At 44.4% G+C, this 24,986-nt stretch overlaps 1 protein-coding gene across 2 annotated transcripts in view; it reads left to right on the top strand.

The window, feature by feature from the left end:
* Nucleotides 1–17,012, top strand: part of LOC142591148 (uncharacterized) — a 106,290-nt gene extending 89,278 nt beyond the window's left edge. For both annotated transcript variants that reach the window (XM_075703522.1, XM_075703523.1), the window contains 3 exons: nt 8,228–8,301; nt 13,151–13,246; nt 16,752–17,012. In XM_075703522.1, the coding sequence (XP_075559637.1) occupies nt 8,228–8,301; nt 13,151–13,246; nt 16,752–16,933 (352 nt within the window). In that variant the 3' untranslated portion in view covers nt 16,934–17,012. The remainder of the gene's footprint in view (nt 1–8,227; nt 8,302–13,150; nt 13,247–16,751) is intronic.
* Nucleotides 17,013–24,986: the final 7,974 nt, after the last annotated feature.

The raw sequence follows: 24,986 nt of genomic DNA on the forward strand, positions 1-24,986 counted from the left end.
TCAATGGAAACATGAGTTCCGACCTAGTGCCCGTGGTGGAAGCAGCCCCAAACCGCACGGCTACATTGGCAGACGAAATATTGGTTTATTAGGGTGAAAGTCTAAAGTGGCTCGTTGCAATGGCTCATACCGGAAAGAAGAACGACACAATCAGGAATGGCTCATACCCTCGTAAGCAAGTAAATATGCAATGGCTGAATATGAATGAAGAAACAAGAGGAAAAAAGAACGAAGGAAAGAAAGAAGGAACAAAAGAACGAAAGAGAAAACAAACAAAGACAGAAAGAAAGAAAGAAGGAAAGAAAGGAAGAAACGAAGAAAGAAAGAGAGAAATCTTATTTTGTTGTAGCGCGAGCTGAACAAGGTCAACAGAAAGGCACATCTGACACACACAACGCTAACTTTCAACAACAGATTTATTTCCCATTCTCGTCGCTATATGTACACCCTCGAAACGTCATGCAGCCCGTGTGTTGTCCTTGTTCAGCTTGCGCTACAACAAAATAAAATAAGCCGTACCAACAAGCCGCTATAGCGATCCTCATCGACAGAGAGAAAGTAAAAAAAAAATCATGAGCCAATCCACTCCGTGAAGGTGGTTGACCAGCGAAGCTGTTTGGCACAGGAGACCGAGGTGACATAATTTTGAACAAAAGGAACAAACTCACTTATTGTCCTAATGGGTCGTCATTATTTCCCTCGCAACTGCAGTCACATTCTTTGATAATGTCAAATAGATGCACGTACGCCGCTGGGTTGTCGGTTGGGCCGGATCAATGTGGCATCGCAAGGGATATATCTGCAACACGGAACGCGTAACCGCTCCCTTTTCGGTACCCACACATACGCAATGAAATCACCGATGACAACAGAGGCAGTGTCATCGCAGCTAATTCACGCAAAGTGAGTAGCCATGAACCTTACGGGACTATGAGTCGTTACATATTTTATTGCTTACTGGGGTATGAACCATTGCTCACGGGGGTATGAGCCATTGATGATGGCATTTTTCGACATGCTGTTTTGTATGTCGTATGCGTGATTAGAAAGAATTTAGGCACTGTTCGCTTCACTTTGCTGAGTGTATGTAGCCTCTGCCTTACGGGGCTATGAGGCATTGCATTTTTTGCTTGATCGGGAGTTTTCATATTGCTATACAATTTTGTCACTGACACCTTTCACCTAATTATAATATTTTAGAATTTGATTCATTAATTAAGGCTAATTATGTAATTATGCCGAAATAAAAATAAATATCTGAGTATCTTCAAGCGATGGCAAACATTACGTTGAGTCTGTACAGGTACGTTGCATTTGCATGTATTTAATGTTTGGCTCAAGTTACGTGGGACACCCTGTATATACGCATAGGTATATGCGAGAACATTGTGCGCGCTCCCGATTACATATATGAGCGTTGCTGACATCAAGCTGGGTTTCCTGGCGTCATTAAAAATAAAAACAGCTGCCTGGCGGAAATCAATGCAAAATTATTATGGTACATTATATCAAATACAGTAGCGCGCACGTGTGTGTTAGAACAAAAAGTACTGAAGTATTGGGATGAGTGCTTTGCGGAATATATTTTAACTGGCTATTGTTAACACATAAAGAAAAAAATACCGCTTTTTTTCTAGAATTATTGCTGATATACGTATGCAGTCAATGGAAACATGAGTTCCGACCTAGTGCCCGTGGTGGAGGCAGCCCCAAACCGCACGGCTACATTGGCAAACGATATATTGGTTGATTAGGGCGAAAAAATCTAAAGTGGCTCGTTGCAATGCGGGCTCATACCCGAAACAAGAACGACATAATCAGGAATGGCCCATACCCTCGTAAGCAAGCAAATATGCAATGGCTGAATATGCATATACATTGTTTGTCTATGCGTATGACTTGCTGTTGAATTGACACCATGTAATTATTCGTCTTTTCATTAAACATCATAATTCCCGATTTCTCTCTGCTAAACTTAAGGCCTAGGCTTTTCGCTGCGTAGCCACAAACATTCGCTCGTGTATAAATCACATTCATTCTCGATAGTGGCAGAATGTCGTCATCACACATCATTCCGGGAACCTTCTGTTGCGCGATTTGTCAATTACTCATGCAAGATAAATCAGACCCTAATTCACTGTTCTGATTCCTGATGACGCCAGAAAACCAAGCCTGATTCCGCGAACGCTCAGAAATCTATTAGGGAGAGCAAATAATGCTACCACACACATTTCGTGATGTACCGTGGCACTGAGGCATTTCTTGAACAATGCAGGAGAATACATTGTAAAGACAGAGGTGCATCCTTGGATGCGTGTGTTCTAAGTTCATCAACTTGAATTGCACCAAGAAAACCTGTCCGAGCATTCGCACCTGCTTTATTAGATGCCTACTGCACTATCATTATACAGGTGGTCTTTTTTAACGGCACCAAATTTTAAGAAATAGATCAATGTAAATCTTCCTGACATTATTATCATTAGAATGTTCAGACGGTAACCTCCGGATACGGAGCAAGTTGAACAGTTGTGTGCGTAATTAACGAATGTATGTTGATTATTTTTTAAATAATTGATCTTGGGTGGCTAAAGCGAATGAGTAGTTTGGAGCTTGCCTTCGACATTGTATAGTTGAGCGAATATATGCTTATGAAACATGATCCTGTAAGAGTAAGAACAAATATCTTGCAATTAAGCGCTCTCTGAAAGCCTCGCTGACGCGGAAAAAGGTCGAGGGTAACGTCGACCTGACCGCTTCCAGCCTTTTGAGATATTGTCATGAATGACACGGCTCCGTGAGCATGTTTCTTGCGGCCAGACGACTGTCGATTTTTATTCACATTGTTTTTTCCGAACGCAAGCCGTTTAAAGTTGAAATGTCAATATAGCAACAAACGTGCGCTGCCGAAAGCTCGCTTGGTCACCGAAACGATACACGATCGAATGATAGTGCAGATTTTGCGCGTCATTGCCTTCAAGACATTGCGCTGCCACCGACAGAAGCAAGATAACGAAGTTGAACTGCTTGGCAGCCTCTTACGGGCCGTGGTAGGCAAGGGCGGCATTACTGACATCGCAGGCGCTTTCTTTTTGCAGTGTCATTCGTAGTTGTCTCGTGCATTTAAACACGGGCTTTAATGGTCTCCACATCGCGTTTGTTTCCAAGAGTAGGTGTAAGCAGGAAAATGTTCGCTCACACCCGCAAACGCGCAAATACCCTCGCACACACACACACGCACTCTCTCTCCCTGGCACGAGCACACACTCTCTTCCTCAAACGCATTCACACGCCCTCTTCATCGTGCCCATCGTATGCACAGATATCCATGCGCACACAAACACGCACAGTTATGTCCGCAGGCATGCATGCTGAAACACGAACAAGCACGGTCGCACATGTGTACATTCACGCGCCGCCATGCATGCGCCGAAAGCACGCAAGCGCACACACACATGCACTAACACGCAGATGCAGGCATGCACACACGCCGCGAACGCTCACACACACATACGCGCACTCGCGTGCAAGCATATGTACATACGGAGGCACTAGCACGCGCACACACTCTCCGCTGGCACGCACACTCACGCACACTATCTCTCTCCCTCGCGTATACACACGCTCTCTTTCCCTCGCGCGCACACACATGCTGGAAACAGTGATAGGTGAGCGTGACAGTGATTATACGCCGGCTGTGCGAGATTGATAACACAGAACTTAGTTTAAAGGAAAAAAAAAGTTTAAAAGAACTTATATTCTGGTCATGCAGTACAGTTTAACAAAGGAAAACATCGCAGCGTAGTACGCAACGTCCGCTTTGTCTTGTCTCTAAACAGCGTCTCTCTCTTTCTTCTCACACAAACACAAACACACACACACACACACACGCACACACACACACACACACACACACACACGCGCGCGCGCGCGCACACACACACACACACACTCTGTATCCCTCGCACGCAAACGCACTCTCCCTCACTCGCACGTACTCTCTCTCCATCCGTCATACGCATACACACACACACGCGCGCACACACATACACACAATACGCACGCACAGATATCCATGCCCACACAAACACGCACACATTTTTTCGCAATCCTGCATGCTGAAACTCGAAAAGCACACGTTGGCACGCGTACACGTACACACACGCCCATGCATGCACCGCAAGGGCGCGCACAAGCGCGCACACACGCAGGCACCCACATACGCTGCGAACGCTCACACACGTCGCGAACGCTGACACACGCATACACGCACTCGCGCGCATGCAAACGCAAATACGGAGGCACACGCCCGCACACTCATACACAGAGCGAACATGCGCATAGAACCATACCCAGGCACGCTCAAGACATGCACATGCATAGCCACTCTTTACCATCTCGGCTGCTTCTCCAAAGCCTGCACGTGCAAACAGGCTGCGTAACACTCCCTCTACCTATACCTTTTCAATGTCAGCTGTAATAAATCGCTTTAAGGTTTAAATTTGGCGCTTTTTAAGCCAATGTGCCCTCTGGCGGGAGGGTGCAAAACGATTTTCTCCTGTCGTTGGACTTCACCGCCCCTGTCTGACTTTCTTTAACTGCTTTAACGTACCACCAATGTTCCGACTAAGTGCCAAAATGCATATGTTGCTAGAAGGGACTACCCTCTTGTTGTCGTCGTTTGAAACTTTATGACCCTCGCCCTATATTCTGAAATATAAATTAGACAAAAAAAATTCCCATTGAGTCACACTTGTGCGTTGCTGTGAAGTTCCGAAGGAGAATGTCCAGAATTCCTGGACATGGAGAGGTGGCTAAAGTGATTTGTCATGTGTGTATTTTCTCCTGGGGCGCGCACGAGCGCTGGCGTCGAAGGCAACGCCATTCTATTCTCGCAGCCTCACAAGGAGAGAAGGTGGCGGAAAAAGAGAAGGGCTGGGGTTCCTCAGCGCTCCACCAAAACATTTCAAACTTCATCCTCCCTGAAACTCTTCTGCCATAGCATGTCGTTCTCAAACAGTGGAACGACAAACGCTCCGCTCAAGTTGGTTGAAAGACGGCATGCCCATTTCGCAATGGCGACTTTCAATCGGCGGTGAAAGCGCGAACACCAACCACTCAATGAGGATAGCTCTAGGGGCTTGATGGCGCTGCATATCTTATGTTGTTCTAGCGTGGGCTGAACAAGGACAGCAGAAAGGCAAATCTGTGTGTGTCAGATTTGCCTTTCTGCCGTCCTTGCTCCAGGTTGCGCTACAAGAAAATAAGGCCAAGCACTCATCCCAAAAAAGCGCGAAAGAGTGAGACAAAGCTATTCGCTTTAAAAGAATTTATGCCAGCATTGTCCGTAACAGCAGACGCAAACATACATGAATGACGGAGATATCATTAGCAAGCGCAGCCAACCAATGGCAAACAGTAGTTACGGATGAAAAATTTTGTGTATATGACCTCAGAATACTCATTCTATTTATAGTCAAGAGAACGTGACAGGAACACGCAGGCTGGAAGGGATGAAGAGTGGGAAAACAGAGGATTGCGGTGAAGCCAGGCTTTCGACAAGGGCCCTTGTCTTCGACTGGGCATAGCCTACTGTTACGAAGGCAGGTCTTCGTATCCGTTGGCTACAGCGACATTTCGCGTTCGACCTCTGTTGATAAGCGATTACCTTAAGGCACTTAAGGCTATTCACGTAGGCTCTCTGTGAGCATGACTAATTTAATTATCCTGACGTATGATACGCAAACCCGTACCGTATATGTGATAGCAAAAAAGATTATTAGGAAGGTATTCATAATTATGCGTTTGATGACTGCGATTGTTCGCGGAAATTGTGTCCACCGTAGCGCACCTGTACAAGCAAGTATTGTACAACTCGCGTTGCCTTTTTATTCAAATTAGCGTTAGCGTAACTTTGAAAAACCTTTACATAGCGTGTGTGTGACTGCCTATCGAATGTAGTGCTAAAAATATAAATAACGCTAGAATATACTCATTCATATGAAGGACTTATTGCCTACACAAACCTCATCAGACTGGTGCCCCCCTATAATGCTTATTAAAACCACGATTGACCGAAATCAGAGACTAGCGGCACATTCTATGTCCCGCTTGATTTCTGTTACATTAACAAACAGGAATTATATGAAGATTACAACTGCTGTTTTACAAACATTAATAATGAAATAAACAAACAAATAAAAAAGCAATTAAACAAATAAATAAGTACAGCTGTTAAGAATAAATATGTACAAGGTCCAGATAATGAAATACTGCAATCCAACTGTTATTACGTAATTTTGATGTACAGAGGTCACATTGGCATATTTCGTTTCTAATTCCTTCAAGATTTGAGTGAAATGTGGAATAAAAGGATACGGTTGCACTTAAATATGTCGGTAAATCTGAATATACTGTCAATGTGTATTTAGGAGAAAGGTCTCCGTAATTTTGATGCAGCATTACTTTTTCGTGATTATTAAGCACTTGCTGTATGTAGCTTTTATAGGCTTCTTTTTGTTCATACTGTTATGATCCTCACTTGAGAGTCGGAGATTTTTGAAATAGATAACTATTGTTCCAGTAGTTACCTTGCCGTTTTGTCATATATTGAAATGAGGCCTGGAGGACAACCGAATAAGAATGAAAAAAATTGTTATTGTTTTTCTATTGACAAAATTTACCACACGCAAGACACCTACTAAGCCGTCAGCCCCTGAATTTGGTCGAAATTTCCAATTTGCTGGTTGACATAAATTGAGCGACGGCCGATAGGGTTGAGCGTATGTTTCACCCAAAGTAAGACGCCCATGTTTGCATAAACGCGTTGTGATGACAAGCATTGTTTGGCTCAAAAAAGGCACTTGGTCTGCCACCTTCTCTCGGGTGTCATCACTAGGAAAAAATTATGGGTACGGTGGTTGGACTGACAAGGGGCCCACGGCAGAAGAATCAGATCGTCTAACCATTACAGCATAGACACGCATGGACACTTTAGAGATCATTCAGACAGTTGGTAAGCACGTCGCATGCGTACCGTAACAATAATTTCTTTAATAGGTCTGCTCCTATTAGGCCACAAAACAAGTAATGGAACGCACGAATAGTTGTCGTTCGCGTTCAAAACGTGCCCCAATAAGAAGTTGCTTTTAAAAGCGAGAGCATGCCAGTTTCCTATACCCTTTCGTATGGCAGCTGCCTCTTTGCGACGCTAAGTGACATTGCACCACCTTCGCGTTCAGCATAGTTTTCTCGAGGCCTACCTTTGTTGGAAGCAACGGTTTGAGGATGCTCTGTGACGCTGCACGACTTTAGTGACCGTGCCAGTTCGGAACAAAACGTGCTGTAAAATTTATGTGGCAGACTACACTAAATCAGGGATCATGCGGCCGCCTTCGCTGTCGCACTGGCGTAGTTGTCATCGCACTGCTTCTGCCGCATACATACGCTCGCGGCATACACACAAGTGCTCCATCCATTGATGCTTTATAAATCGGCCAACGATGATTGGTAGCCAATCACCTTCAAAACGCTTCGCATGTAGCCGAGTCCAACAGTGCTTGGCATCTGCACAACGCTTTGACGTATGGAGACTGTAGCGACAGTGAGCATTGGCCCAAAATAAGAGAGCATGAGAGCACTGGGTCGGGTTCCTGAAAGCTTGGTTAAGCGCTCGCAAGATACGGCGACCGTTTTACGCGAGAACTGAGAACCAAGCCTGTTTGAGCTGACCTGTTTCCCTGCTACCAGGTTCACTCAACTCTACAGGAGCCTTGCTAAGACGAAGGTTTAGAATTTGTACAAACCACACAGTGTTGTGCTGCTAAACTCAAGGTCGCGGGATTGAATACCCGCCGCGCCGGTCGGATTTCGATATCGACGAAATGGAATAAAGCCCTTTCCGGTGCATTAGGGGCAGCTTAAAGATACCCTGGCGGTCAAAATTATACCGGAGTTCACAACTACGGCAAGCCTCCCAATCAAATTGTAGCATTGGCACTTGTAACCTCACAATTCAATACAATTCATGAAGCGTATGATAAATCTTCTCTCATTATTTCAGGTACGCGTAAACGTCATGAATCACGTAACAAGGAAGTGATTATGTAGCTCATACGGTACCATATAGAAAAATAGGGATCCATGATGGTGCCACTTTTTCTGCCTGCATTTCTTTATAGAAAGCGGAAACCTACCTAGAGTAATTTGTTGTTATTTTTTGCCTTTGCAGCAAAGTGCAACTCGGGTTCGAATTGAAAATGTCAGATGAGGCGACTTATATCGACCTCTCGTTGAATAGACCAGGTACTGTGCACATCTTACTGATAAATACTTATTTGAAATTGCGAGATTCTTTCATACGGCGATAATATGAAAACCGCTTCTTTTAATACATGTTGTGCTTATGCCGCCAGAGTTATGAAGTTCTCAGGTTCTAATATGATTGAGACGTCAATGTACCGCTTTGTTTTCTGTAATCGTAATGTTTTTGAATGAAGGTCTTGTAAACATTACAATTGCTATTGTGATGACCCGTTACAGAGGTGGCGTTATGGCCGAGACTCCGAATGGAGACAACTTCGACACCTACGAAGAGAAATGGTTCTAAGGCTTAGTGCACTGACAGGAAATGCTTTCAGGGCTATGCAGGTTGTTCGAAATAAAGACCGCACAATTTCTTGGACTTTGCACTCGAGTTAGTCGCTTTGTGTTACATTTTCTGCAAGAATTGCAGGCGGTAGATAGAAGGTGCGGGAAGTTCGAGGTTCAATATAACATTTATATGTTCTCGACCAACACGCGCTCAAAGAGTTGACTATCACTGCTTTCGCGCGGCTGTGCTAAATATGCAGCAGCTGAAGCAGCCGTTTTACTGAGTGACAGAAACTGAAACGCAGTGCCGAATAATGCTAGAGAAGCCCTAGAAAATTTCTCTTAAAGAAAAGACTACTTTCCAGTGAGACGTTTTCTTTTATTATTCGCAAGAAAATGCTCGCGTGCTACAAGCCACTGCTGCATACTGGAGCAGTGAATTGTAAAGGCAATCATCATAATTTATTTACCCTTAAAGGCCCTTGGCTTAGGGCATTAAATAAGGGAGGGGGAGCAGTCGTTACATATACAATGGTCGGTAACAACAAAAAAGCAATACAAAGTGCAGGGTTCATATTAAACATTAACATCCTCAGAAGCATCAACACTAAGATAGACACAGCGGCTCAAGAACAACTTGGAAAACAAAACAAAACACGCATACACATTCAAAAACACGGCAAAATAACTCAGCCCTTGAAATGTGCTGTTAATAAGTGCCTGAATTGATTAGGTTCTGTTTCAGTAACTGTGGAATCGGGTAAGTCATTCCACAATGTAATGGAGCTAGGTAAAAAAGATTTATTAAATGAGTTTGTGGAGCCAAGTATGCGCTGCAAACTTATAGAGTTGAAAAGACGGCGTGAGGTGCGAAGCGGCGGGTGTAATACAGAATTTCTCAGCTGTGGGAAGGTATAGTACAATTTGTGAAATAGGCAAAGCTGTGAAATTTTATGCCGAAGTGCCAGGGGTTGAAGATAAAGGGATGCCTTGATAAGAGATATACTGTGTTGTCTGTCATACTGCGATGTGATAAAACGGGCCGCGCGATTTTGGATGGCTTCAAGCTGATCGATTAGAAAGTTCTGATGGGGATTCCAGATCGCCGAGGCATATTCGAGTTTCGAACGGATGAATGTTACGTAGGCGAGTTGACGGACAGAACGGGGTGAAAAAGTGAGGGATCGTCTGATAAAACCAAGCAACTTAGAAGCATCTGCACAAAGTTTTGCAATGTGTTCAGACCATGTTAGTTTGTTGTTCACGATGATTCCAAGATACCTGTATGATTCTGTTTCAGAGAGTGGTGTAGAATTTAATGAATACAGATAGCTGAGGTTATTTCGCTTTCCTGATACATGCATGAACTTACACTTGGAAATGTTCAGTTGCATAAGCCATGACGCACACCAGGTTTCTATGAGATTTAAGTCGCGTTGAAGCAGAGTCTGATCATCGGGAGTAGATATGCGGCGGTAAAGGACACAATCGTCTGCGAAGAGGCGGATACAAGATGATATGGTATTAGGAAGATCATTTATAAATATCAGAAAAAGAAGTGGTCCCAGCACTGATCACTGGGGGACACCAGAGATGACTGTAGTATTTTGCGATCTGTGGTTCCCTATTACTGTATATTGTGAGCGTTCGCGGAGAAAACAGTCAATCCATGACAAGATTAAAGGGTTAATGTGGAGGCAGGACAGTTTAGCCATTAAACGCCGATGTGGAACGCGATCGAAGGCTTTGGAGAAGTCTAGGTAAATGACGTCAGTTTGAAAAGAAGAACCTAAGTTTAAGTGAAGGTCTGTGGTGAATTCGAAAAGCTGGAACTCACAAGAATGGTCTGATCTAAAACCATGCTGTTTTTCATAAAAGAAAGCGTTATTGTCGAGGTGTGATGCGATCTGCGAATATAAAATGTGCTCCAGTAGCTTGCACGGAGTAGATGTTAATAAAATTGGGCGGTAATTAGAAGGATCGGATCGATTGCCTGCCCTAAATACTGGGGTTCCTTTACTAGTTTTACAATCATTTGGTATTTCGCCGTTTGAAACAGACTGCTGAAAAATAATTTGCGAAATACGGCTAGAAATGCTCACGGGGCCCTTCAATATTTTGGCAGTGATGATGTCTGGCCCAGGAGCGCTTGAAAACTTAAGGTTGTCCATGAGTTTAGCGATACCTTCATGGGTTATAAAAACTGGTGGCATTAGGGAAAAACTAGTGGCAGGTATTGGGGGAATACGAAGTGCAGGTTCGTGGGTGAACACGGAGGAAAAATATGAATTGATGACATCTGAGCGCTCAATATCAGGGACATGTAAGCCATCATGGTTAACCAAAGAAATGTTTTGAGTACGGGTTTTGCACAGGGTATCCAGATTCCAGAATTTTCGGGGGTTAACGCGCATAATGTTTTCAAGATCTTCGTGAAAAAATTTCTTTTTAGAACGTCGTAGTATGCTAATGTATTCTTGTAGGCACTTGCTGTACGTTTCCCATTTTTTTTACAGAATTTGTGTGCTTGGGCGCACGATAGAGGCGCTTCTTTTTGTTTGCTAACTGTCGCAAGGCGTTGCTATACCAGGGCTTGTTACAGTCACCACGTATGCAGACAAGGGGGACATAGGTTTCGACAAGGGATAAGATTTTATTCTTGTAGAGCAACCAGTTTTCTTCTACTGATCTAGTGGGTGCGGCCTGCTGGAAAAGGTGGAAAAAAGTTTAATGTTAATGTTGAGATTAAAACTTAAAAAAAAATAAGAATGAACTTGTGAGGTACAATTATTTAAAGCAGACACGAAAAGTCTACTTTGCTGATGAGAATTGCGAAGAGAAAGGCGCAATAACTGTCATAACATTACAAGCTATAAGTAATATTTATTGCAAAGTAGAAGGAAACAGTTGCGTAAGTTGTCGTTTCAAGCGGCGTAAATTTTATCGGTGACGAGTACCATTCAAATACACACCGAGACATGGCCTGGATAATTGGATACTACGCAATGGAAAAAACTGACCTTAATATAGTAGAAGCGCACCGAATAGAATAATTATCTTATGTTTGTGGATAAACTGTCTGTAACGTATGCGCTGCACATACTTTTGCTGTGCAGCTCCACGCGAGCCTTGTGTATCCAAATGTGTTAAATTAAATCATAGAATGCGTCCAAACAAACGGCTTCTGCACATACAACGACTTTCAAAATTGACCCACGTCTACATTAACAGAATAAAGGCTCTACTCTAGCCTCATCTAGTAGGTTTTACAGATGAATTTCAAAAGATAAAGGCGGCAGTGCCTGTATTCAAACGGCACTAAAAAAGCACATGGTAACATAAACATTATATTTTCGACTATGAACATGCACGATCACAAAAATGCGCTTTTTTCTGATAACAAAAACGATGAATCTGAAATAGACATAGGAACGCTTCCGAAATCATTTAAGAGAATATATATCAGGGAAAACAAATAATTATGACAAATAATTGTTAAAGAAGCTGCACTTTTTAATAAGAAATCAAGGTTCAACAGTAGCTCGTTGTCTTGATCGGGCATTTCGCACGTCTGCGTTCATCAAACTAACAGCAACATGGCAATGTGCGCACAAGCGGCAAGTACCCGCCTTATGTGTATTATTTTTTTGGGGGTGTCGTATTCTGGCCGTAAATAATTCGTTTTCTTCCCTTAAATGGGCCCTGAACCACTTTTTACGGAAGGGGAGAAAAGCATTTGAATCGAAAATAGGCTATTTCAGAAATACTTTTCCGCAAATAGTAGTTCAATGCGTTCAGCAGAAGCGGAGTTATTAGCGATCAAACATGGCGTCCGCTGTGATCCCATTGCTGCTTGAATTACTTGATCTGGAAAGGCGATGGCGCAATGGGGCATGCCGCCACAACGCTCCGCCTTCTAAATGTAACCGTGGCACGTAGTTCAAACTTAACTTTGATGCCAAAGACACGCCAAACGTAAGCCCAACTCGGTTCTACTCAGCGAACCGCAGAGCGCCTAGCCAGTGGACTCGTGGCAGGACCCCGCGGCGGTCGCGATATCTACGCCATGTAGCCGAGTACACCTTCGTGTCAATGTCGGCCAATAGCAGCCGTCTAAGGGAATGACGAAATAAAGCGTTTGATGACAAAATAAAGCGCCCAGAAGAGAATGAGGAGAACGCCTTGTACCGAATAGAGAGCGTTTGACAGAAAGGTGACTTCGCGATCCGCTTGCGTGCTCCACGCACCGCGTACGACAGTGATACTTGGCCGAGGTGTTCAGAGCAGCGTATGCTACCATGGACTATGCTATTTTACGAAAGCCCGAGGGATGGTTCAAGGCCTCTCTAAAGCAGAAGGACAATGAAATTGTACTCATGGCAAGGGTGAAGAGAGCAGCTTCGTACCGGCGAATAATTTCCAAATTTTGAATAACAAAATGTGAACAGCTATAAATATACCACATCTTCAATGAAAGCTTATAAAATATTACTACTTCAACAAGATGATAAATGTTGCCTGAGGCTACCATGATGACGAAGAAGTAAATTTTTCTTTACAGGTCTACAGGGGCTTCCATTCGGTTTTCCAGGTCGTTTCGTCGTACTTTATGCCAATGGAGTTTGCTTTGTATTGAAATACAGTGGAAATACAGAATGTAAGGATGTTAATTTTGACCGCTGCTTTCACTGTCGGGATAGGTGTGGTTCACGAAGAATCCCTGACGTGAAAAAATTCGATTTGATTTTTCCTTTACCTTGTTCCACAAACAGGCAAGTAGCAATCATTTAGAAATGCTATTGAGATTCGTGACCGCGCAGGTATCAATATAAGGTTGGAGTAGAGAAATACTTAATATGTCATGTATTGGGCACACGTAAAGTTTCCGAGGTTGGCAATTTTAATCGGCAGCTCTTCAGTAAAGCGTTCTTTATAGTAACTGTATGTCGTTTTAACTATAAATATAATAATTTGACGATCAAGAGCAGTACAAAACTACGAGAAAACTGTAAAAATGCTGCGGGAACGCCATTAACAGATACTAGAGGATATACAGAGGGATCAGGTGGAGAGACAAGAAACGATTTAGAAATGAAATGTAAAAATCTAAACGTATCTGTCAGCGGTATCTATGAATCGCCAGTCTAAAGAAATAAATTTAAAAGGGACAATATTAAAGTCCTTCGTAGCCTGGCCAGCTACACTGGGGCCTTCATTCTTCGACCACGCGGAATAAATGGAGTACGTCTTGCTAACACGTTGCTTCCTCTAGCTCTGGACAATGCAGAACTACCGTAAAGAATAATAACTGAGCAATTCTGAAAATACTTGTGTCCTGCAACACAGTTCATTAGGCATGAATTGCCTCACCATTCTCCAATTAAAAATATCACGAGGTGTGATTTCACAACTGACAAGTCGTGCAATTCATTTGTTTTAGAAGGCACAAATTTTACCAGAGCTGTCTAAAATCTAGTTTCACAAGAAAAAGGGCTGTGTCAACAACGCTACACAGTGTTCTACAAGCGAACACGCATAACGAATATTTCCCGACTTGATCGAATGTATGAAGAAGGTCTCTCCTAGAGATTTCCGACTATGGCAATTGCGCATCGGCCTTTTGCATCTATGCCAGCAAATGTCGGGATCTCTTTCCTTTATGGAATCATTTGGCATAACCAATTCCGATCGTGAATAAGAAGTTTGCTAATCGTCTGTATAAAATATGCAGGATTATACAAGGTGCACGATTTCTTAACTCACAGTGGTAGACAGGTTGCAGGCTACGTTGAGCTCTCTGCCTTTCAAGATTTTTGGTTTCTTATTCCTGAAAGTGCACGTTTAGTGACAGCGGTCATTAATTCTCTGCGGTCTTCTGTGCTGATTTAATTGGTAAACCTCCTTAGGTTGAACACATCGCATGAATAGATTATAAAGTGCTATGACCGAATAAAAGTGTCACTAGCTAACACGGGATGAAATAACGAAACCAACCACTACTCGAACAATCTCATTCGACCTTGCACGTTCTACGCCTTATTTATTATTCTTGCGCTCCATAGAAGCTGCCAAGTTCACTGCGTCGTTTTTAAACGCCACGTTTATTCGCTGCCCTTCGCTATGCACTATCGTCTTCAAATGAAACGCGACCGACGGAGCGAGTGGCCGAAGCATAACTGGGGAGGGGGGGGGGTTGTATACTGTGCACCGTTACCAATCGTCACCATTGACAGGCGCACACATCCCGTTTCTGTTTCGGTTTTCCTTTAATTCAAAACCAGAAAACAAAATTGCAGGACGCTTAAGCTTCTCCTGTCAAAGTGGAACGCCCCCCTCCCCCAATAGCATTCAAAGATCCCTGACTGCTTTTCACGCTTCCCAGCAAGTGCAGCTCATATAACCGTACTGTTAACTGAGAAACGCTGGCGGCGCACGCTATGTACGAAGTTGAGCTTTCCGATAGAAACGCGGCCTCTTCGCGCTTTTATTATGCGAAGCATATTACTAGAGCTCAACCCAGCTCCTCAGGCGCGGCGGTGTCGCCTTCAAGGCTGACCACGTGACACCGTGACGTCACGACAGAGGAGAAACGGGGCTCCAACTCGCGCCGTCGCTCGCGGCGTCGCGGCGGTATATAAGCAGCTGTGCTTGTTTCTAGGTGGCTTTGGCTCAACTCTTGCAAGATGGGCTGGGTGGGAATCGAACCAGGGTCTCCGGAGTGTGAGACGGAGACGCTACCACTGAGCCACGAGTACGATGCTTCAAAGCGGTACAAAAGCGCCTCTAGTGAATGTGGTGTTGCCTTAGAAACTAGCTGTTTCTAAGGCTCAGGCGTGCGTCGCTTGCTCAGGCGCACATTTCGTTGCCGCGCCGAACGCTGCGTTGCTCGACGCTCACCGCGTCCAATGCGGGGCGCGTAGTCGCTGCGCCGTAGCCCATTGTCTTACATCCCTTGGCGGGTCGACGGGAACGCTGTCGCGTTCCACTCTTGAAGGCGAAGCAGAGTAACGCATGAGTTGTTTCTTCGTCTAGCGGAACCAAATATAGCCAAGCAACAGCAGTTCACCAGGCTAAACAGTGGTTCAACAACTAAAATAAAGGCTAGTATGCTTCGCATCCTGGGCTTAACCTTAGCTAAGCCACAGCCATTTTTATTTCAGTCTCCGAAGATGTGACAGAAAACCTATTTGATGTGGGCGTTTTTCTTTTACGTGACATTTGTTTGTGGGCTCTCCGTTTGCACATTCCGAGGAGTAACTTTGTAAAGAATGAAAGGCAAGGTATGAGCAACTTTGGCGATAAATGAATGGTTGTGTATGAGTGGTACGAAATGATTCTTCTACCGACGCTGCACGCGGGACTTCGACGCCGGATTGTCTACGACACGGGGCCCTTAACGCTCCGGTGTTAATTGCTGAAGATCTGAAGCGAGAACGTCACCGTATAGGGCGACCATCACCGCATGCTTTGGGCAAACGAGAGGAGCGAATCTATTTCCATTTAAGACTGCAATACAATGTATACAATGAAACTACCTTCGGCTACGCGCTGAGCTGTTTGCCTTTAATTTAACGCCGATAGCACAACTGGTTTCGCCGCACTGCGCGATGATGCTGGATATACTCTTATATTTACGCGTTGGTTTTTTTTTATTTTTGTTTCTCGCTTTCAAATGAAGGAGAGCCAAAACACAAGGGCAACGCAGTGTTGGGCATCGTCACCTAATGGGGCGAGATGGGATGGGCGTGCCTGTCATGAGTGAGCACTCAACGTTGTCGTGCACTGTACCTTCAGTTATGGTTCGGTCCCGAGATCCGCTGTTCCTGTTTTATTTGATACCGACAGTACGTTTATTTGATACTGACAATATCGCGAACTCAGTCAATCATTGTGGATGCATTTTGCCCGAATTATGATGGTTTAGTTTCTGCCCATTAGGTTTTCAAGGCAGAATAACTCTACGAAAATTGTTCAACTGCGATACCTAGCATTTAAACTTCCCATTTACTTGACACCAACTGATCAACTGCTGCCACGTAACGCAGATGGGGAATAACTGACACTTTGTAGGTCGGTATATATCGATGGACGACCCGAAGTTTACTTCGATCCGGATTTTTTTAGTGATGGAATAGCACGTGCACATGTTTTTTTTTTTGCAGCACAAGTAATTTGTTCGCTGTGGGGACTGAAAAATGCCAAAGATGAAGACGAGCAAGTCTGCTTTCTCACCATCGCTAGGCTTTGCCCGGGACCAACGATTGACGCCTACCAAGAAAATAGAGACCGCTGCGAACTACACGATGATCTGGTTCAACAGGCGCTAAACAAAAATAATGACTAAAATAAAATGAGCAACATAATTTAAGCCTAAATAGGCTAAGGAAGAAAATATGCACGTAAAAAAACTAACTTCATATTAGTGCTTAAGATTACAGGTTTTCATGGTGCACGAGAACATCTAAATCACATTAACTTGATTTAGTACAAACACCGCCAACGGCCGCTCTTGTTATACCACACCCAGCAACGCTCTTCGCAACGAATGTTGTTGTAACTGGAAACTGGAATTATCATGTTTTCAACTACAGGCTAACCCTCTTATGGAAAGGTAGTAGCAAAAAAACAATAAGGGTACATTTAGCTGTGTCAGATATGACAAGAGTATTTTTAGCAAATGTTTCCCTAATGACTGTCTCACCTTTATTCTTGATCATGAGCTTGTTTATACAACGTATACGTCAATAATAATCCAGCCTTTGTAATACAAAGTATGTTCTTTTGGTCATCATCATCATGATCATCATGCTGGCTACGCCCAGTACAGGGCGAAGGCCTCTCCCATACTTCTCCAGCTATCCCGGTTATGTGCTTATTGCGGCCCTGTTTTCCCTGCAAATTCTTAATCTCATCGGCCCACCTAACTTTCTGCCGCCCCCTGTTCCGCTTCCCTTCTCTTGGAATCTGGTCCCTAACCCTTACTGACCATCGGTCATCTTCCCTCCTCATTACATGTCCTGCCCATGCCCATTCCTTTTCCTTGATTGCAACTAAGATGTCATTAACTCGCATTTGCTCCCTCACCCAATCTGCTCTCTTCTTATCCCCCTTAACGTTACACCCGTCATTCTTCTTTTCATAGATCGTTGCCTCGTCCTCAATTTAAGTAGAACCCTTTTCGTAAGCCTCCAGGTTTCTGCCCCGTACGTGAGTACTGGTAAGACGCAGCTGTTATACACTTTTCTCTTGAGGGATAATGGCAACCTGCTGTTCATGATCTGAGAATGCCTGCCAAACGCACTCCAGCCCATTTTTATTCTTCTGATTATTTTCGTCTCCTGATCCGGATCTGCAGTCACTACCTGCCCTAAGTAGATGTATTCGCTTACCACTTCCAGTGCCTCACTGCCTATCGTAAACTGCTGTTCTCTTCCACTTTTGGTACTTTTGGTCTATTGGTAGTTAACGTTAAGTAGTGATTTTTAGATTTGCATAATATAAAATAGAAATATAATAACACATTCTAATTAGAAATGACAACGCAAATGCATACATTATTTAGTGCATACAGCAAAGGTTATCAGAACTGAACTGACAGAAAACTGACAATGAGAATTCTAAAAATACCTCATGAAGTGTAATTATTTTTCTAATAAATAGTAATCAGTTCCGTTTCAGAAAAGCCCTGAAATGATCCGTTTCATTGCTGTAATTAGTTTCAACTTTGGTCAAAATACGGACGTTTTGAATATATATCTGGCGTAATATATATTTTCTGGTGAAGTAATCGCCATAATCAAAAAGGGGAGTGGAATACTGATATACTTTATTGCCGAGACGAATTTTACGTACTTATCTGATATAACACCGAAATACATACAATAGGCACTAGCCAGGACTGAGTATAAAGCAAACGGATGGATGGAATAAAGTCTGTTGATGTGATGCAAATAACTCTAGTTTCAGTGGGAATAAATTGTAGCCTGTTGGATAGGGAAGATACAGCCAAAATCACTGTTGACAAAAATGACAGCGCATGAGCCAGTCGAAATTTCCAGAAGTAGAGGAGAAACAAAAGTGCGCCGCTAGCTTGAAGAAAGCTGGCACAAATAAGCCACAATAGCCCAGCTTCGCTTCAAGTAGAAGCATGTAGAAATGGCGCAGAACTGTTTCGTTCGAAAAAGCACCAATCCTGTTAAAAAGTTGGCGTTGTTGTATACGACCATGGTACTGTACTAGTTCTTGACTGCACGCCACGCGAGTTTCAATTATAGACGCACTTTGCGTTTGTTGCCTCCTAGAATAAGCCTCACAATATAGCCGAAAGGCTGCGGTAGTAGTCGGCCATCTTGCGCCAGAGAAGTAACACCTTGTCGTATTTTTGTCGATACACAAGCCCGTTGTTGGGCGATATTGCTAAGGAGCGAAGTAGGATTCACGAAGGAGAGTTTACTTGTGAAAACCTCTAGAGCGCTCACAAGGTACGGATACAAAAAATGCCTGCATGGCAATTTTGTTATACTCGTCTACACCGAAATATACAGGTTGCGTCAGGTAACCTAAGACAAGTTTTAAAAATATCCTGAAGCGCTCTTGAAGGACGCAGTCGAATGCAGTTATATAGCTGTTGTCAGATTATGTTCCGCAAACGCGTTGGTGATAATAATATAAAGCGAAGCGTTTATCCTCTAGTTGGTAAGCCAATCCCGGAGGTAGTTCAATAGATGGCCGACACATGGCGGGCGTTCAACAGGCTTCAAGCACTCGGCAAGGTAAGGCGAAACGCGCATAAACTATATGGAATCACGCATGCAACCTACAGAACAGCATACGTTACAATAAAGAACAAGCACAAAAGAAGAATTCGAATGACATAATTGATAATATGGCGCTCTCGATAACAATGCGAAGCACGTAGCGCTCCCCTGATACGTTTCGCTGTGAAGATTACTGTTGCGCCAGCCGCCGCGGCGATGGCAGCTTGCCACGTGCGCAGTGACGTCACTAGCGTTTCGTAGATAAAATAACCTGCTGAGCAACTGATTGCAGCGTTGCTGCAGCCCTGTTAAGGGCGGCAGCTTGCTCTCAAAATTACCATTACTCTAAATTACCTATACTCCCTTTACTCGAAAGCCACAAATAATTGCATACCCCCCTCAGTAGTGGTAGTGGTGGTTGTCAACAGCTTTGCTCGACATCCACTTTCGCAGGCTAGGGATGCCGAGTGTTTTTTTTACACTCTGCTGATTTGCAAATATAGTGAACATTGTTGACAAAGTTCGGAAATGTTACATTTTAGCCAATCATTCCAATAAGGAACTTGAAGTTCATTGTAGGAATTTAGCAGCTTATAACGTGCTTTTGTTACCTAAACATTTTTTCGGCGTCCTAAAGAAATCTCGCAATATACGAAAAAGCCTCGTGACATGCCTGCCTCAAGGCCTTGATCGCAGTGCTCTTAAAGTTGCATGTGCAGACCATTTAGCTGGTGTGCCGTAGGATAAGTAATCCAATGAAGTTTCCCAGGTATCTGTCTTGAGGCAGTGGTTGGGTCTACAAAACGGTATAACTAATAAATTCTCATTGTGAGCCCACTATCTAGGGACTGACCAACTTAGACCCAACGAAAGTCAAAACCGTAGTATAGGGTGACCATCGCTCTTTAGTGGGAAATGTTTCATTTTTTGACTGTGGAATGAGAGTCTATGTTTTACTGTCATTCACGTTCTTAGTGCCCTGAATCTCTTTCAAGTGTAGAACCATCGTAGAGATTGAAGATAGACGATGGCTCTTCGGAAACATTAAACAAAATGTCTGCTAACAGATATCTCTTTACAGATGAAGTGACGGCTAGCACTGCACGCCTTTTGATCGAGGCGAATAATGCGTGTTGATAAGCTGTCGCTGCGCTACGAAGTCGCAGTGTTCTGGCGTCACCAAAAAATTGTCCAAAATAGGTTGTCATTCTTCGGGATATTTGTATAACTTGAAGACTCTGACGGAACTCGGCTGAGAGGGTCTGGGCATAATTAAAATATTCCGTGTCGTTTACTTCATATTCACAAGCATGATTTTTGCTGGGAGTGCATTGTCGCCATTGGTCTCTGGGAAGGCACCCATGCCATGTGCCGGGGCATGCACGAGGAGCTGTTGTTCAACCACTGCGATTGGTGCCTGGGCGCAACAGCCTCATGTGGCCGTGTCGTTCATAATCCGCCTCCTTGAGACCATACCTACACAGCAAACGTTAAGAGCACTTGTCAGTAAGGATTCAGGCGGGCAGTCCGGTTGCACCCACGTTGTGCAAAATATGGTGTACTGCGGGAGCGGAGCCACCTAAACTCTACGGAGGCAGTCGTGCTAGCCCATATCCGCAACGGTCAGACCGTAAAGCTACGCGAAAACTGTCTACTAGTCCAAATCCACACGAATTGAAGCGACACGAGACTAGTGTGACGGCTTAGTAGTAACAATGCCGTATGAAATAGCATAAGATTTGAAGCGAAGGGTGTTTTTTTGAACCCTAGCAGTCTTTCCAGGCCAGGGCTGTTCGGCGAAGCCCCCCAAGCAGCCTTGCCAAATAGTTCATAAATATAGAGAAATGGCTACTTACGTGCCCGATAGTGAGATCGAACCTCGATCCCCCAGAAAAAGCATCTAGATGCTCTAACCGCTGCGCCACATTTACACGTACACTTCTGTAGTGCAAACTCCCGCTGGATATTTGAGATGATCGCATTGCGTAGCTAGGCTGCACGAGAGCGCATACGCGCGCCTAAGTTGCCGTTACGTTGGAAACGTAGGAATAAAACGGCAGAATTTATGGAACTTGATTAGCCGCTTTACTTAGAATACAAGATTTTCCTTGGATCTGCATAACTTATTTTACGTGGAGCCGTATCTAAAACTCTGGCACCGCGATAATTGTGCTACCACGTGAATGATGGTTAGCACATAGATCTACTCAATCTTTGTTTTTCTAATCTTATTGAAACAATTAGACTTCGTTGCCCTCAATGTTTTTGTTTGCGTAATTAATGGCTCCTACCTTTGTAAATGTTATAGCGCTCGAAAAAAATCAATTCTTTGCACATTCGTAATCATTCCCATGTATTGCATTGAAAACGCAATATATTTCGCGGAAATCAATAGAATTTACACGTTCAGGTTTAAGCTAGGAGGACGAAGTCGAGATAAGTCCATGTGATGCCCATACTTTCCATAATCGGCTCGCTTGCAGCTCCTGCATACACAAGCGCCACCAGTTCACTCTATAGAAACTCTGACACATACTAGGGATTTCACAACGCTTGCACGATAAGGAACGCTGGAAGCGGTGTTAGGGGCACGTCTATGAGGTGCACGAGATGAGGTCGACGGAAAACAGTTGGAGTTTCTGAGTGCCCAAAGGAAGAACCAGATGTATTTAGTTTGATGTTCACTTTTCGCTCTGCTCGGAATGGCGTAAACACGAAGGAGTAGGCGCAGTATGCAGGCAGCTACTAGGTAGGAATTCTTACGCGCGTGAGCAGATAGCTTGTACGAGCAACGGGAGTGACACTGCGGCTGTAGTTCCATTAATGCCGATTGAGCGACTCATGGCGGTGCGTCCGCTTGGCTATGTCGTTTTTGCATCCAAGCTCGCTGCGGTTATCTGAAGGCATTCTCTACGCGCGCGCGCATGCGCAGTTGATACCGGTACAGCAGAACAGCGACGGGGCGAGTCCGCCTCAAGTGCCAGTGTAATTGTTATCGCAATCAAACAAGGAAAGGTTGACATTACTATTACGTAAAAGTGATAAATATTAGAGACAGCTATTCAGAATGCACATGTCTTTATGTAGGGAATCATGTGCACATTTCGGTTGCGCTCGACCTCATGTATCTGCAATATACTCGATGCTAAATCACCCAACTGTATTCTATCGTCGATTACGCAGTTCCGTTAGCATGCCCCATACCTTCTTTTGGACTGCCAGCAGATTGCGAGGCTGAGTAAAGTTGGTAGTCATTTACTCCATTGTGTACGCCACCATAGGCTACTATGACGTCACAAAGATGCGCAAACAACAAACGTGGCGTAACGGCAAGCTCGTCTTGCCCCGAGCGACAAATCGATAACAGCGGTAAGCTGGTGCGAAACGGACACCGTAAAAATTCAAAATGCACGCGTGATGGTGCAGTGTGCGGAAGTCAACGCAGCCGCCATGACTTGGTGACAGAACAGTGAAAATCCGGGTCCGCGAGGTCGCGTGCAAAGCATGTAATGATTTAGTTCCAAATTAAGGAGCCCCAGGCGGACAAACTAATTTCGCAGCCATTAGGTAAGACTGCTTACACAGCGCGGGTCCTGCATGAACCGTATTATAGGTTATATTACTTGACCCGTTGTACGGCTAGACGCGTCATCCGCGTTTACAACAAATTTACAAGTCTTCAAAACGACTGCTAAAGGTCAGAGCAGCCGTATTGTTCTGGCGCATTGTCCAGTGGATAGGGTAGATTGGGCGATCGTCTGTATGCCAATTATGGTGGCAGAGAGAAGGGAGTGCCACGTAAGTACGTCACTGCCTGTCCTGTTCAACTGGCCTTTAGTACTGCAACTAACTGAACGACACATTGTATGGTTTCAATAGGAACCGGTGTTCTCAAGCCGGTTTTGTGTCTGCAATATAACTCACTTCTCTCTTTACCAGGTTGTTAAAGGAAAAGCAATTCATACGACGTCGTCCTTCGTGTATGGACCGTCGTCCACCGCAGACTGTTAGCTGCAGCATTCACAGAGTAAGTGGCCACACGGCAGCCGCGTGGTCGCTGTTCGCACGAGCCCGCACAAGACAAACACACACACTGTTCGGAGGAACTGGCTTCACGAGAGCTACGGGTTTCCAGTCGAGAACGTTGGAGGACTCAACCATCGTGTACAGCAAGCTGCCAGAAAGCATCGCTGTGTGAAAGCTGATCCGCTGCAAATAGCGAACAAAATGCTGTTCAAGACGAGGAGAGGGCGTTCTTTTGACAGCCGATTCACGGTGAACAGTGCCATGAAATGACCGGCTGGAGGAGAATTCCTAGCTCATCTTTTGCAGTTGCTTTAGTCAAAAGGGCCTTCTGTTGTCGAAATATCGGCGTGTCAACTGTTTGACACTTTCCATCTTGCGTTGCGTGAAGCGGGCGATAATAAAAGTAAGAAAGCAAAAGCAATGGTCCACTATCACCAGCAATGGCATATTTACAAGAATTCATTTGCTTTTACATTTTATAGCGAAGCTGTATATGGCCAGCCGATTGGTCCGTCCATTTGGTGCGTCGTTCTGCCAGCTGTACGTCGAAAACCTCACCGGTGCAACCGCTTGCGCAAGCGCGAAAAAAATTTAGAAAGAGGCGTGCAATCGGCTGCGCCAGTAGTGACGTCATTGCTCTCCGTCGCAGTCAAGCGAGCGCGCAGCACTTTTTCTTCGGCTCCGAAATGGTCGGCCACGCGTCAAACCTTTAGAGCAAGCAGCTTTCGATCAGCAACGCCATGAGCAGAACCGGGAAAGAGCTCGTCTACGCCGTGCCGTTGCTGCAGCCCGGGTACAAGTACAGGGTCGTGTAGCTGAGTGCAAACAGCGACTGCCTACCTAAGATCCGGCAGCCTACCAAACCGTCGTTTAATGAGCCGTCAGGATTAACCTAGTGATAAACACCGTGGCCGCACGTTTCAGCTTCGTTGTTGTTAACAATCTGTACGCAGTGCTTGGGCGGTCTTTTTTTTTTTCATTGGAAATCATACAGCCCCCCGCCCCCTTCCCATTGGTGATCCCCGGCAATCACGGCAATGCAAGTATCTCCGAGCTAATCCCGCAGATGAAGAAAACAATGAAAAAATGAAGAGTCACAATGTACCACACCCGCTGTAGCTGATCGTTCTTTTAGAAAGTATTATACACTGATGTTTTTAGTTAAAGGCTTTGCACGGAAGGCGGCTTTAATGACAGGCCTCGAGATGGTGCTCTCGCATATTTGCCATATATGAAATGTGTACTACGAGGACGGGATACCAGCTCTTAAAATGCGATCTAGTAACCTTGCGCTAACGCTTACTCCTGAAGATGGGAAAGCAATGAATGAAGCAGTGATGGTCGGTAGTATATGGAAAACAACCGATGTTTATTATGAGGACCAGTCACTCAATAGCGTTTTTCTTCGCTTTGATTAATGGGTAAGTTGTGCGCGATTTTGCGACCAACTCAAATTTTGCACGGCTTGACGAAAGTACAATTCCTTGCCTTCGAGCCCAGCGAATGAAAGGGGATCAGGCTTGTCCATTATGTAGCTCAAGCACAGTCCCACGTGTAGAATCGCACTCAGACATACATACGCGTATGCACACACTCACGAAGAAAGAGAGGCAC

This window comes from Dermacentor variabilis, chromosome 8 (genome assembly GCF_050947875.1).
Source record: "Dermacentor variabilis isolate Ectoservices chromosome 8, ASM5094787v1, whole genome shotgun sequence".
In the NCBI taxonomy this organism is placed as follows: domain Eukaryota; kingdom Metazoa; phylum Arthropoda; class Arachnida; order Ixodida; family Ixodidae; genus Dermacentor; species Dermacentor variabilis.